The sequence below is a fragment of the Psammomys obesus genome, unplaced genomic scaffold, assembly GCF_907164565.1.
Source record: "Psammomys obesus unplaced genomic scaffold, mPsaObe1.curated_primary_1811, whole genome shotgun sequence".
Classification (NCBI taxonomy): Eukaryota; Metazoa; Chordata; class Mammalia; order Rodentia; family Muridae; genus Psammomys; species Psammomys obesus.
In genome coordinates, this window is record NW_026591086.1 from 15,531,861 (window position 1) to 15,546,849 (window position 14,989).

At 43.0% G+C, this 14,989-nt stretch overlaps 1 protein-coding gene across 2 annotated transcripts in view; it reads right to left on the reverse strand.

The window, feature by feature from the left end:
* The window catches only part of Dgkh (diacylglycerol kinase eta), a 155,285-nt gene that overhangs the window by 54,267 nt on the left and 86,029 nt on the right, over nucleotides 1–14,989 (reverse strand). For both annotated transcript variants that reach the window (XM_055609694.1, XM_055609695.1), the window contains exons 5-8: nucleotides 3,688–3,792; nucleotides 3,284–3,416; nucleotides 951–1,057; nucleotides 187–312 (exon numbers count right to left, since the gene is read on the reverse strand). In XM_055609694.1, coding sequence (XP_055465669.1) covers nucleotides 187–312; nucleotides 951–1,057; nucleotides 3,284–3,416; nucleotides 3,688–3,792 — 471 coding nt within the window. The remainder of the gene's footprint in view (nucleotides 1–186; nucleotides 313–950; nucleotides 1,058–3,283; nucleotides 3,417–3,687; nucleotides 3,793–14,989) is intronic.

Consider the following 14,989-nt stretch of genomic DNA (forward strand, 5'->3'; position numbering starts at 1 on the left):
CACACACACACACACACACACACACACCACTGCCAAAGTAAAAGGGAATACACTTCGAAAGCATGAATGAGTGCCATTATGTCACAAAGGGGTGTGTGTGTCCTTTGCCTTGCCTCTGGACCACACAGATGACCCAGTTAGGGGAAGATGCTAATTTAAACATACAGACTAATTCTAAACCCTTACCATGGTTTTACACCAGAGGCATTTCCAATCTTGCAGGCGGAGAACGCTACCACATGTTTTGTCACAAACTGCACACTTGGCACTGACAGGCAGGTTGCCTTCGAGCCACTGATGAGGCATGGCAACCTACAGACAGGAAGAAAGGTTGGTCAGAGCAAAGCCTGAGGAAGACACCACCCTCACCCTGTAGAAGATGGGGAAGAACTTCTTTCTCTACAGACTCAATCATGCGGACCCTCAGAGTCCTTGGCTCATTTTATCCACATGCATGGACCATCTCTCCTGCCTGAATCCTGCAGGTATGCAAAGAAAGAACAAAGGCTCGCCTTTTGAGATCCAGCCGAAATCTAGCTGAGAAGAAAGGTCTACAAAGACTTACAGGGCAGTGATCTCTAAAGGTTTCACATGCCAGATACGGTGGAGGCCAGGCTTAAAGGGGGTCCTCCTGAGAGGAAGCCCCAGAATTTGCAGAATGAGCATTTCAGCTAAGCCTTGAGGAAGACTGCTGAGTCTGTCGGATAAACATCTCTAACATCAGCTGAGCCAAGAAGCCCTCCTAGGCCTTACTTAGAACAGACTCCCCTAAAGCAGAGAAATAAGGGAAGCTATGAAACAGTTAGTTAAAAATCAGAACTCAAAATCAACTAACACTTGCAATGGAACCCAAACAACCCATACTCCCACCTAACCCTCTGCCACTATCCTCCGCAAAAGCAGGACACAACAGGGGTTCCTGGGGAAGGGGGAGAGCCGCGGCAGCTTACCCCATCCTCGTCCTCTATGATGTCCTTCCCGATGGAGGCCAGCGTGGTCCATTTGCAGTTATTTGTTGCCCTCACTGCACATCTTTTGTGAGCCTTGAACTTACACACTAAAAAACAAAACAAAACAAAACAAACAAAAAAACCATCATAAGAGTCAAGGATTTGCAAGTAAAGTAAGTTACAACATGAGATTTTGGGGGGAGAGGAAGGCGGCACGTTTTCTATTTTTAAAATTATTTTTTTTATTTATGAAGCGGTAAATAATGTAATACAATAGATTGCAACTAAGAAGAGAAATTAAATAAACGCCGAAGAATTAGTCCTTCAGAAGAGCACAGACATGCATACACTTAAAAAAAATAATGCAATAATGAGAGCGCTTGTAAAAATCCCACTTTTCGATCTAGGTGTAGATTCCCCTATTTGGATGTGTTTAATTTGAGAAAAATCCATTACATATTTCTGGCATTTGCACTGCTGTGTATTTGCACGAGTAGTTTTAAACTGTCGTATGGTCAAGATAACCCACAAGTGTTTTAAAGTGCAAGCACATAAAGAAAACAACCAGGCAGCTTGGGAAACAGTCATGGAGGTGGCCGACATGGTAATGTGGAGCTGGTCCTATGCCTTTTAATCCCTGCACACAGGGCTGCTGGACATCTGTGAGTTCAAAGCCAGCCTGAAATATAGTGAGTTTCATGCAGGGACAGAAAAGATGGTAAAGCTACATAATTCCTTCGTTATTTCAAAGCCTCAAAATTAAAGAGGAAACAGGTAGTTTAAGACACACGTCAAACTTTGTAGTGATAGAGACCCTGGCCGGATGGACATGAGACTCACTAACCTGTAAAACAAGTGTGATGACAAGCCAGGCTGTTGCTATGGCCACCAAGAAATACAAGTGACCCTTCTGCACCTGTACTCTGTTAGGTGGCAACTGAGTTTCCCCAGAGAGGGGCGAAAATCAGCATATTCCCTCGCCTATAATGCCCTCCGAAACCACAACAACTTCACAAAAATTATGGGGTTTTTAAAATTCCAATATTTAGCCTCTACCATGCTGAATCTTCCTAAACATTAAAAAGTAGTTAAATATCCATATTTATATATTTGACATTGTTGTTTTTTAAATTAATGTTTAATATCCATATATATATATATTTGACATCGTTGATTTTTTTTAATTACTACTTAAACTTGTTTCATTCCGATACTGTTTAGATGACAGTGAAGGATAGTTACTCCCTGGGATTATACTTAACAGTCCCAGTTAACTTAGGAAATTATATGCACGGCACTGCATTACTTTTTTACAGCGAGTCTATGCTCATCTGACCTCTGTTTATGTGCACCCTGGGACAGTCACAGTCGGAACTGGCAAGAGGAGGAGGGTGCAGTGTGGAGCTCAGTCCTCAGCCTCCGGCTGACAGGAGGGCAATCGCAGACCTAACCCCCCACCCCGCTACTTTAGGAGTGGGATTCCATCGCTACTTTAACTTAAACGCTAATTGTGCACACTCGTAATTACTGATGATGTGACTGCATTTGAGAAGCAGCTGGTAATTTGGTTCTACACAAGGTTTCAAAAGAAACAGTACCCAGCAGTCTCCATTCTTCACCACTGAAGTGGTCATGAGCTTCCCCTTGGTAGCTACTGGCAGATGAGCCTTTGATACTCACAGTTCCTAAGTTAAGTGATAACTCGCACATCTTACAATGAAAAGTCCAGCATGAAAAGAAGCGAAGGGCAGAAAGAAAACACTAGCGTGGGCCTTATTTTTAGAGAGTGGTGAAGAAGTTTTAAGCAAAGACATGAGGATGAGATGATGCTTGCTTGCCCTACTGTGCCAAAGCTCCGGGTTCAACCCCCAATGTTGTGCAGAGGAAATTACATTATGATATCCATTCAAATAAAGCCATAAGTAAAGGAAAAGATTTCAAATAATTCAATATAGATAACCATTAGGAATTCTGCCAAAGACTATATACTGGTGTCCACAGTCAATTAGAACAAAGAACACTAGAATGCTGCTAAGTTCGAGGGGGTTTTCGAGACTAGCAGTTGGTTCCTTCAAGAGAACACCAAATTTTGACGTCGAGCAACAGCATTTCCCCAAATCAGTCCCATGTGCCTAGAGCCCGACACAGCACTAGAACAAAACTTAAATCTTGATTTAAACATATCCCCCAGGCTTCGTCTCCGCCAAGGAAAGCATTTTTGTTTGTTTGTTTTTGCAGTGTGTCTGCTCTCTTCACGATGGCACAGTGCCCATGAGGAGGTGTCTATGGTATGTTGGCTGTGGGCAGCGCCCAGACGCAGAATGCTAGCGTACCTTCGCAGGACAGGCCATGGGAGGTAACTCCAGAGAGGCTCTCTCTGCACACGTTACAGAAGGTGGGCCGGGCGTGGGAGCAGGCGTACCAGTTATGCATCCCTGAGAAATGTTCCACATTAAACTGGGCCACCTAGAAAAAAAAATGTTTGGACAGTGTTGCTAACCAGGACAGCAAGGTTACTGACGTATGGCTATTTGCCATGTGCACGCCACAGTGAGGCCCAAACTTTTCAACCCGTTACTCTGAACACCAAAGCACTTCAAGTAAAACCCAAACCTACTTTAAACAGGCTCTAATGAGCCTGCCAATACTTATTTCTGTGCAGGCTAGCTTTGGGTCTTTGGCTGCTCTTATGCACGCCTGTTCTCTAAGGACGCAAAACAAGTAGACGGTTCTTTACCTCATAGGGTTCTCTGCTTTGTACTGACTTCAGAGAGCTGATCCAGTCCTCCATCTCTTTCCTATTTTCAGCACATAGCATCAGCCTTCTGAATGGAGTGATTATCTGAAAGGGACAATTCCATCTAATGATTATTAATAACCAATGGGGAGGGGGGGGGCTACAAAACCCAGCACCTAACAAGGCAGTGCCACCTCTTCTGAGTTTTTATTTCCTGGATGAAGAGAAGAGAAGTCTCTGAGACATGGATGAGTTTTGTTCTGAGTGATATAATGGATACTCCAGGAAAGGACAGTTCTCAGGAGTCTTGGCTGAACTCTGGCTCTGTGACTACTAATAAGGATTTTTAACTCTTTCTAAAGTCATCTCCTACAAATAGTCAAGCATTCTTACCATATGGAATGTATCTTGAAACCTGGCTTTAAATACACTTCAAAGTAATTTGAAATGACACACGGCTTTCAATATGGAAATGAAGAAAACGTAGCATTAAATTTCCTAATGACTTACTATGGCATTTTTACTACCTATGTGAATAACAATCATAGGAAGACTTCCTCTCACTGTGCAGAAAAGTCTATTGTCTTTCCCCAGCACAGTGGAAGACTCAGCATAAGAATCTTTTTGTTAGCTTGGAAAAAAATTACGACTGCATTATATTTCTTGACACTGTAAAAAAAAAAAAAGGCATATTAATTGTATTAAGGATTGTAAAGCAAGTGGAATAGAAAAACCCAACTGTTTTAGCACCAAAGGTGTTTCAAAATAAGATTCTAGCTGACACTCTGCTTATGAACATGGTATTACGGATACTGCCTTGACATTATTGAGACCTTAGTGCTCCCTGAAAGGAAGGGACTGTGTATGCACTTGTGGTATAAGAGCAAAATGCTGCATTTCTCCCAACAAATTATTTTCAAATAACATATCAGACATGTGTTTATACAACAAGCATACAATTTCCCCAGATCCAATCAACTGACCAACTAATAAACCTAAATATTTTACTGTCTATGCAGCAGATAATGAGTTACAGAGAAATAATCTGTAAGAAAACTCAAAGGGGAGCCTTCTCTAGGGTGGAAACTAGTGGGCTGAACAAGCACTGATCTAAGCAACGGCGTCCACAAGCAAGAGAAACGAGCCCAACCTGAGCTACTCACCAGTCACTGCTTCCTTACTTGTTATTAGACCACACCGGCCGTCCAGAGCCCAGACGCTCTCGCTACTCCGGACCAGCATGTGCACTTAAATAGAGCCAACCCACAGTCACGTGGCACGGGGCCACCAACTGCTCTGCTTTGCGTCTCTGTTAATTGCACATGAAATCGAAGATAGCCTCACTTTCGCGTTTTCTCGTTTTAAGCGACTTTCTTTGGATAAAGCTTATTAGCAGTTGGTCACTTCTCTTCCTGAATAAATAGTTAATGCAAAGAGCAATGCCTCTCTCATTACTTGTGAGCCAAATGGACGCTTTATTGCTTCAAAATGTTTTTCTAGGGCAGTTCATCAAACGTGGCAGAGATGTACCATTAAATCATAAAATACTCCCGGCTCTGGAGGCTGGCACGGCGTCCAGAAACCTCCGTGTTTCACCGGCTCGCTGATGTTATCTGAAGTATTGCTTCTGGCATTTATGTGACTTTAGCTATACGATGGGGTGTAAATATAAGGGTTCCGTTTAGGTGTCATTTCGTGCTTTGATTTTTTTTCTTTGTGGAATTCTGGGCAAAACATGGTGACTGGCAGTCAAAACTAAAGCGACTTTTAGAACCGTCATGAATTTAAAAGGCAGGAGAACAGAAGGCAGGCGATGGCTTCTCAGAGATTTTGGAACAAGACAGATGCTTCAATTCTGTAGGATTCCAGCAAGACTGTATAACTCAGTCATGGGCATACCTTACATGCCAATGAAGGTAAGAGTATGTATTTGCAATTTCCACTTTTGAATTAAAATAACGAACAAGCAAAGAGCACTGCATACTTCAGGCCAAAATTTTTACTTTTCCAAATGCATAAAGACAGTAATTGTGATGTGCAGGCCTGTGATTAATCACAAAGCCACATTTTAAGAAGTCAGTGTGAAAAGAAAGCAGTCCTTCTTTAGTGACGTGAAACAAAGATGGCTAGCTTTGTGGCTGCGGCACTCAAGAGCCCACGCCATCTGGACTAAGTCAAGCTTGGCTCGGCCAGCAAACCTGCAGCTTCTACGCCTGGCCCTTTCCCTCTCTACTCACCCCTTAGCCAGCTTTCATGTACTTAGTCACTTAGTCTCCTCCCCACTGCCTGTATGGAAAGAAGGCCACAGCCTTGGGGATGACCCACAGGCTCTGGCTAATCTCCAACTGAACTCCATCACTACAGCCCCGTTGCTCACCAATTTTATAAGGAAGATGTTTGAGAAAAGGAAAATTCAGAAAAGTATTTGCTTCTTGGCTGAAAGTTTATCTGACTCAGACTTTGTTATAATCATAGGCAGCCCAAGCCTGGTGAGCAGACGGAACTCCTTTCACACATTAGGAGAGGTGGGGCTTTCTTCCTATATCTGTTGGGGCAAGCCCAGGAAGTTCCTGGAACCAGAGGCTGTGCTACCTTTCCTCAAAGGATCTGAAGCTTACCCATCCTAAAGTATTCTCTACCCCGTATCTGCAACCGCCTCCTCCTGTTACCCCCATATGCATCATGACTGTCTGCATACGTATCTGAACTATTGTTCCTCCAACTACAGCAACCCCTGAGACACACATGTTCATCTGTCATTTACTAAGTATGTACAGGAAGCCAAAGCCAGGGACATGCTACAGGCTTGTCAGAAGAGTCTGCAAGGGAGGAAAGGAAACCAGATTTACTTGTCTGGAAAGCTGCTGTGCTACCAAGCAGTGGCATCTGAAGTGGTTTCCTAAACAGTACCCGGGAAAGTAGACAAACTCCCCATCCGTACACAGGGTTAAGAGTGAGAGTTACTGGCAGAACAATCAATCCAACCACGCTATTTACTCACTAAGACTCAAGAATCTCTCTTGAGTCTGGCTGAGTAGAGAGACTCTTTAATGCCAGAAATTGGGAGGTCTGAAGCAGAAAAAAAAAAAAAAAATGTTTTGAGTTTGAGGCCTTCTAGGACAAGACAATAAGTTTCCTGCCAGGCTGGGCTTCACAGTGAGGAAAAAAACAACAAACAGCCTACTAAAGCATTAAATATAAAATCCTATGGACTGGAACACCGCAGTTAAGACTGCAAATGTGTTAATGTGCATAAGCTAAAAAACAAAAACAAAACCCAGACACACAGCCGAATACTATCAAGAGATTACAGACCAATATAATTCTTTTTGTTCACCTATCTGCACTTTTTAAAGCAAATATATAGTACTTCCGGGGGGGGGGGCTGGGAAACTCAACATTGACAGATGGAGATTCAGAATATAAAACTGTGCAGAAAGATTTAGGTGAGGAGAAAGATGGTAAGAGAGGAAAAGATGGGGGCAGGGAGAGGGATTAACCAATAAACTGAAGATGTTTAGAAAGCTGAGTGGAAACCCACTGTTTTATAACCTTCCTCAACAGTTTAACCAGAGATATCCTCCCTGGGGGATAACGATCCTACCAGAAGCTAAAGGCTGTCAAATAAAAGGCCCAGTGTCAGATGTGGGATTCCTGTCCCGCAACAATTGGTCAACAGTGTCCCAGATGACCCCCCCCCAATTGAGACATACACGCACACACACAAGCAATAAAGGTTACTATCATTGCTCTTGGTTGCCTACTAGAACTCCATGTTAAGACCCTGTTGCTGAAGACACACTATCTACACTTTCGTCAAAGGACATGGAAAAATCAAGTTGGTTCCACTCAGAAATCATCCTCCCTGCTGGCTAGCTTTCCCAGTACTAGAAAAGGTGCCTGGGGTGGGAAGGGCATCATCAGCAATCATATCCAGCTTGAACCCTGTGCACTAAAATAATGGCTGGTCTGGCAAGGTATATCCCTAGTTGCAAGGGTGGCACAAAAGTTATGGAGGTAACCAACCATTTTTGGATTGGATTTAAAGCTCACTCCACTGGGGGAGATACACGCTGGGTACTGTAAACCTGACGGAGAATCCATGGTTGGAAAGTTCATAGAGCCTACTGCTGTTCATAGAGCCTACTACTGTTACTCTGCTAAGTGGATACAATGTCAAACTGCCCTCTAAAGTCACACAGTCTCTTAAACCATACATTAGTGCAGACCTCAGACCTCATCAGAAAAGTTTCCTTTTAGCCATGGACCGTGGTTAGTGCAGAAACCCACAACTGATCAAAGCACAGAGAATAAATGTCTGCGGGATGCTCAGACACAAATACGATTATCTCCCTCCCTCCCATCACCACCACGCCACACATCCCACAAGACCCCTATGCACACAGGCTCGCAGAAAATGGAGTCAGTGGTTGGGGGAGACTGAGGCAGAGCAGTGTCTTCAGATACAACACAATGACTACGCTCGTGTGCTCACGACAGCTGTGGTTCCCTGCACGAGACTTGCCCGAGATCAAGCCAGTGAATGGTATAGCACGGTGCAGGGAGGGCTCGTGAGTTCCCACACCTAAAAAGCCTCTGGCAAAGGGAGAGTCAGTTTTCTCAAGCGTGTGACCCCTGGTAGGTCAGCCACACTGTAGTAGACGGCTCTGTACCCACACATAAATGAGCAGCACAAGCTGGGCTCAGTGGGACAAGGAGGGGAGGAGAAGACAAGGTCAGTGAGGACAAAAAGTTGGGGGGAGGTGTGGAAAGCTGGGAGAATTTGATTATGAATTTGATTATGAAAGGTTAAGAATTTGATCAAAATATACTAAATAAAATTTGTCAAAGAATGAAATTATTATGTTTTTAAAAGAATGTTAAAATGTATGGTGGGCCTAAGCAGGCTCCCTCAAGCTTGTCTCTATCTCAGAATCACCTGGTTTGTTTGCTTTCCAAATTCTAATATACAAGCTAGTACTCTCATCCAATAAAGAAACAGGTACCGATTCTTAAACAAAACAAACAAATGTATGTGCTTCCACAGTAGAGGGGAGTTTGGGAACCAATGTCTACATCTAATTTTCATTGTCTACAACAATGTTTAAGCTCAAAAATGAAAAAAGCTTCTACAGAGAAGTGAATTAGAGGGGGCTGTCTGGACTCAGAGCAAGCTAGCCTACCTTCCAGCAGCATCCTCTTCTGTCTCTGGGGCTAGGACCACGGCTTTGAGCCTCCCTGCTAGCAACTCAGGGATAAACTGATGAGGCAGCCTAGGTTAGGCTTAGCTAAAGGCCGGCTATCTCTTCCCAGTGACAGAGACTGCGCCTGCACTGTCGTTTACACGTTTTATACGTATTACTCCTTTTGTTTGTGGTCCAAGATGAAAGGTCAAGAGAGCGTCAATCAAAAGTGGAGGTATCTGCATTAAAGTTTACTGCCTAGTAAACTAACACCGCCAGAATTATGATAATGACCTTCTGACATCCTCCTCCGACAAAGAAAACAATTAAGGGTGGGAGGGGAAAGGCTCTTCTAATTGTACTCCACCCGCCCTACAGCAATAGCGGTGAAATGAAGAGAGCAAGCGACAATTAAGTGTCAGAGTCCCCGTACAGCGGAGACAGTTTCAGCACGCCAGCGTTACTATCTGCCACACCCACTCCACAGAAGACCGACCGTGACCTGCTCTAACTCAGCTGTCTGGTTCTGCGACAGAGAAAATTCTCTGACATTCTTTGGTCATTTCACGTGCCCGACAACTTTTCTTCTGTTTAGGAACTTCTTATTTCCGACCTAACGCTCTACCTGATTGCATCCACTCTGTTCAGGACCAGCTGCGTTTTAATCCAGAACCAACTTGCCGTTATACAAGATCACACAGGGTGGGAAGTCTTTCCTGGAGGGCAGGGGGAGCAGAAACTGTAACTGAGCTATCACTACTTTCTTGTCTATTTATTATGCGTTGACTTGCTCTGCTGACTAAGCAGATCTAACTGTGGGCCTTTTTTAACACCAGCTTCGCTGTCCCTGTGGCTGTCAACTGCTCAGTCCTGATATTCTTCTTCATCAGTCCTTATGAAGTCTAGATCCAGCTCTTTAATTAATATGTATGTTGCTTTTTTGTCCTCACTGCTTTTTTTTTTTTTAATAGAATGAAAGAATTCACTCTGACAACATAAATGTGCCAAACTGCAATGTGATCGCACCTCCTATGTGACTATTTTATGGGCAGCAGAGCACAGGTGTATACCTTCATCAAAATGTACCCATCCTGGGCCCAACACGGCTCAGAAGCACCGTCGTGAGAGGTTTGAGAGGAGGTGAGGATAGTTTTCGATCTAATTTTGGATGTGAGGCTCAAACCATACTACTCCTCTTGGGGTCACCAATCTAAAACAGCCTTCCATGTGCAATACCTCCATTATCTCATAAATTAAGTATGAGTCCATTTTATACGATGTGCTGTAGTGATCTGTCCACATTTGTTACTGTGTATGTAAACATAAAAATAGCCACGGTGGTGTTATGGCAGGAAAAATGAAGCAACTTATTGTTATTCCCTCACCATACTGCAGAGCGGTGTTCAGTTCCGCCTTTCCCTTTCCACGGCTCCTGCTCACTCCAGCGATGTTCGGGATGAAGGTGGGACATAAGAGTGAAAGCCCCACTGCTGTGATTTTAGGGATGTTTACTGAAGAGTGCAGGGTGCAGCACAATGAAGTGAGACTTGCCTCACTTCCCTTCATAAATAGATGAACAGGGAAGGAGAATGGACGAAGCAAGTGACACAAAATGAGTAACAGCGGGGAGCGGGCAAGGGGCATCCGTCACAGAATCATCCTGTGTGCCTATGTTTTTAAATTCTTTTTTTTTTTTTTTTTTTTTTTTTTTTTTTTTTTTAAGGACCGTGATGGCTAATCTTGAATATTAACTTGATTGACTTGGCAAGAGAGAACATCTAGAAAAAAAAAAAAAAAGAAAGAATGCCTCCCTCTGACTGGCCTGTGAGCAGGTCTGGGGGGCATTTTCTAGATAAGTAATTGATGTGGGGGTCCACCCTACTGTGGGGTGGTAATATCCCTAGGCAGGTGAGCCCACGTTGTATAAACACGGCCAAGCCTGAGCCTGCGGAAGGAGCCAGTAAGTAGCATTGCGCTATGGTTCCATCCTGTTTTTGCTTGTGTTCCTGCCATGACTTCCCTCGGTGGTGAACTGTGACCCAGAAGTATAAGCTAAATAATCCCTTTCCCTCTCCAAGTGCTCTTGGTAATGGTGTTTAGCATATCACAGAGAGCAGACTGAACAAGCACTGATATATTTTTAAACCCCAACCTAAAAAAAACTCTTTAAGGGATAAAGTGAGGGGCTTGAGTGTCAGTTTCCTTACATACACTAATACCCTAAGCAACGCTTGACCCTGAACTCAGACACCCACCAGACCAAGTGTCTGGCCTCCTACCTCCTTCCCCGAGATCAAATCATACTGTACAACGTGCTGTTTCCTTGTCCAGGCAACACAATGTCCAGAGAAGCTAACAAATCAAGGCTTCTGAGCATTGGCTGTAAGGGGAAGGTGGTATTGACCGACAATAGCTATCAAATTCTGCTTCCATAATTCATGAGTGCCAGCGGCTTTTCTTAAGAGAAAGTCAGCTTGTCTCCCTCCTTACAAAGTCTTCTTGGAGCTCAGGGTGTATCTCAGCAGCCAGTGTGTGCGTAGCATTCCTGAGGCCTTCAGTATGACCCACAGCACCACAGAGTGAAACAGAACAAAAGCAAACTCACCCCCATTTCTTAACTAAGGAAGCATGGTTTCATGACAATGTCGCTTTCCATGCTAACTTGACTTCCATCTACAGCTAGAGTTATTTTTTTAATTGCCTTAATGTATAACATAAATTCTAACGCCTATTTCCATGCAAAAAAATAAACATGGATTTCAGTTCTCTCTCACCAACAATATATTACCTAATTTTTTCCCTCTCTCCCTAGTATTTTCACAAAATCTTAAGTACTAAAAGGTATTTTTAAAATTTAAACTTTAAAAATAGCACAAAACTAAAATTTCTTTAACTATGGGAAAGGCCCAACAAGACATGAGTTAGAATGCAGGCAGGCTGCTGTACCTGGAACATTCTATTCAGATCTGAGCATACGGTAGAAATGATAAGAATTTATTAGTTTCTTAGTGTCAGAATTAATGGTATGGGACACAGCTGCAAGTTTAGGCGGTCTTAGTGTTGGTGTTTAGAATTTTATAAGTCTGCATACTATAAGTAGCTATTCATGAAATAATTGCAACAGGCCAGAAATATATTCTTACTGCACTGGCATAATTTAAAAAAGCAGCAATCTCTGTTTTCCTTGCATGACCCTAAGGTTCACGAAGGTCTTAGAAGTCACCCAAGGCCATGTATTGGATTAGAACTAAATTCCTCTCACCTTCCTGCCATCAAGTACAAAAGAATGCAAATGATTGTGCTGAAGGCACAGGCTACTTGTACACATAATTGATTTTTTCTTATTAAAAAATAATAATGGAGGGAGTACTGGGGAGATGGTCCAGTTGGAAAGGGCTGGCCTTGCAAGCATGAGGACCTGAGTTTGATTCTCTCCAGAACCCAAAGCCAGGCCTGGTGCTGTACACTTACAACCTTAGACATGGTAAGGTGGAAACAGGCAGATTTCCCAGACTCTCTAGCCAGGCAGCCCATGCCCCTGATGACTTCCAGATTATGGTGGGACAGCCAAACTATGATGTCCTCTGATGTCCACATACATGCACACACATACACAAGTATGCACACTTGTGCAGGATGCCCATACCACACACACGAACACACACACACACACAAACACACACACAGGCACCTGTACGTATGAACTGTACACAATGACAATAATTGCAGCTGCTCTGCAGCAGTATCTCAACCTTACAGATATGTGTTCTCCTTAAAGATGAGCAATAGAAAGCATAAGAAAGGTCTCGGCCAAAAAATTAACCATAATGATCACAACTGTTCACTAACAGACAGGTCACTGAAAACCAGGCACCCTCGGGGAACAGAACATTTACAAGGTAGACAATCTCATACGGCATTGTGTTGGAGCTTTTACACGGTGCGTGAGAAATGGAATTTTCCGCATCAATTGTAATGCTGAAGTTTGGGAATTACTTACGGAGGTTGTTGCAGACACACCCAGTGTAAATTAGTGGCATTAGTTAATGGTCACATTAAAAGTGTTACCATTCATTTAGAATTTTCAGACTGTACCAGAGATTGGAACGATGCATTAGCTTCATTTCCTTGACACAAGCTCTTTGGTTTGTAACTGTAAATGGCTTTGTACAGTACACACATGCAATGGGAAACGTCAAAACAAAATAATTATCTTGCTACAAAATGGGATGCTTCTGAAACTTAAACTTTCCATTAGTCCGTGCTCAAACTTAAGTGATGAAGAGGACACTTGGCTTTGCTATAAACTTAAAACAAGCTATGGAAATAACACCCCCAAATCACTTTAAAAGAGTTGAATGCACCTCTCCAATTGCCTGCTTGATGTTCCCAGGAGATCTTAAAATTACTTCAATTCACATTTTCCAGGACATTCATCCAGTTTTCACTTCCTGAAAACCTCTTTTATCTACTACCTACCCTTGATTCAAGCAGCATTTTCACCCCAAATCCAGTTCTGCATTAGCCCCCTCCTCTAACACGCCCCCACTCTGGACACAGCCCTCCAGTCTTTCTGCACAAGGCCTCCTGTCCACTCTTTCCTTCCCTTGTTGACAGCCAGACTCCTACCCAAACATGCTTTCTTTGGATAGAGCGGTATTGCCCAAAATGCTTCTCATGCTCATTGCTAACTCTTGTCAAGTGTATCAGGTGAGAGGCTGCCAGGGAGGGTTGGTAAAACATAATTCTTGATAGAAAAGTTCAAAATACTTTTAGAATAAAAATATCTCCACTAAAACCTGACCCAGTTACCAACTTCCCTTCCTAAAGATAAACACTGGTCAGCTCTTTTGACATCTCTCCAGAGACAGTCTATCTATACATGAGAACAATGTGCTCCCTCCAAGTTTAAATACACAAAAATACATGCATGCACAAGCACATAGTAACATTACGGAAAAAAACTTTTTCTTTTAAAATTTTCTAAGCACGATTTTTTTGTGGAACAGAGCCATGACTGTCGTGGACTTGCTTATGTAGACCAGGCTGGCCTTGAACTCACAAAGGTCCATCCACCTGTCTCTGCCTCCCTGAGTGCTGGGATTAAAAGTGTGCACCGCCATGCCTGGCAACATTATGAAATCATAACTGTTCTACATCTGAGTTTTCTCATGGAATAAAATGCAGAATTCGGCCTGCACTGTCACATACATGGTGGCGTCAGACGGCTGCACAGCATTCTGTTGTGATGTGTTTCATGATTCAGCCGTCCCTGACTGGCATAACTGGGTTCTCTGCAGTCTTTTGCTATGACATATATCTCTACAAGCACATTAGGGCGGTTCACTACTCCTCGTGATCCCAGAGGCCCAGGTGGTGAAGGCTCGGAATAAGCTATGAAGCAAGCTTCCCTGCGAAAGGTGTGTCCTGCTCACACGAAAGACCAGGTTAGAATCTTCTGGAGATTTTTCTACAGACCATTTTGAGAGTAACAATGCCAGTCCCTGCTATGGACATATCTCCACCCATCGTGAAAAAGTCGTTAATTACAGTCATAGGAAATGTTACAAAGGCTGCAAGAAGGGACAACTGCTCTGCAGACAGCACAGTGGCCCCAAGAAACACAGAAGCCACCGGGTGACTTTGACTTACTGATGGGACTCAGACAAAGAAATCCTTAAACAGTCCTTTACCAGGTTGCTACCATCCTATGAGCCTGAAAATTCGAAAATGCCACTCATTCTCATGGAAAGCACTCAAATTTTAAATATTAATTATGCTTTTGAATAAGTACAAAAATTTACCCAAAGTAAGTTCTCTGAACTTTAGTCCCTTTTACCTGTTTGATGGAGGGAAGAATGTTCTGTAGGCTTACTGAGATCATGAAGTGAGGTATAAAATGAAAAGAAGGTACACACTCGCTGTTCATTATATTTTCTACATCAAAGAGGTTTCAGAAGCAAATCTGTGTTCTGCTGTATAATAAATGCCTTCAGTTGCTAAGATCTCATAAAATAACAGGTTTTCCTTAGTATTGCTTTAATTTCTTAACATAATTATTAAACATAAAACATAAGTATTAAAACACATTTTTAGTAACTAAAAGGCTGGTACTCTAA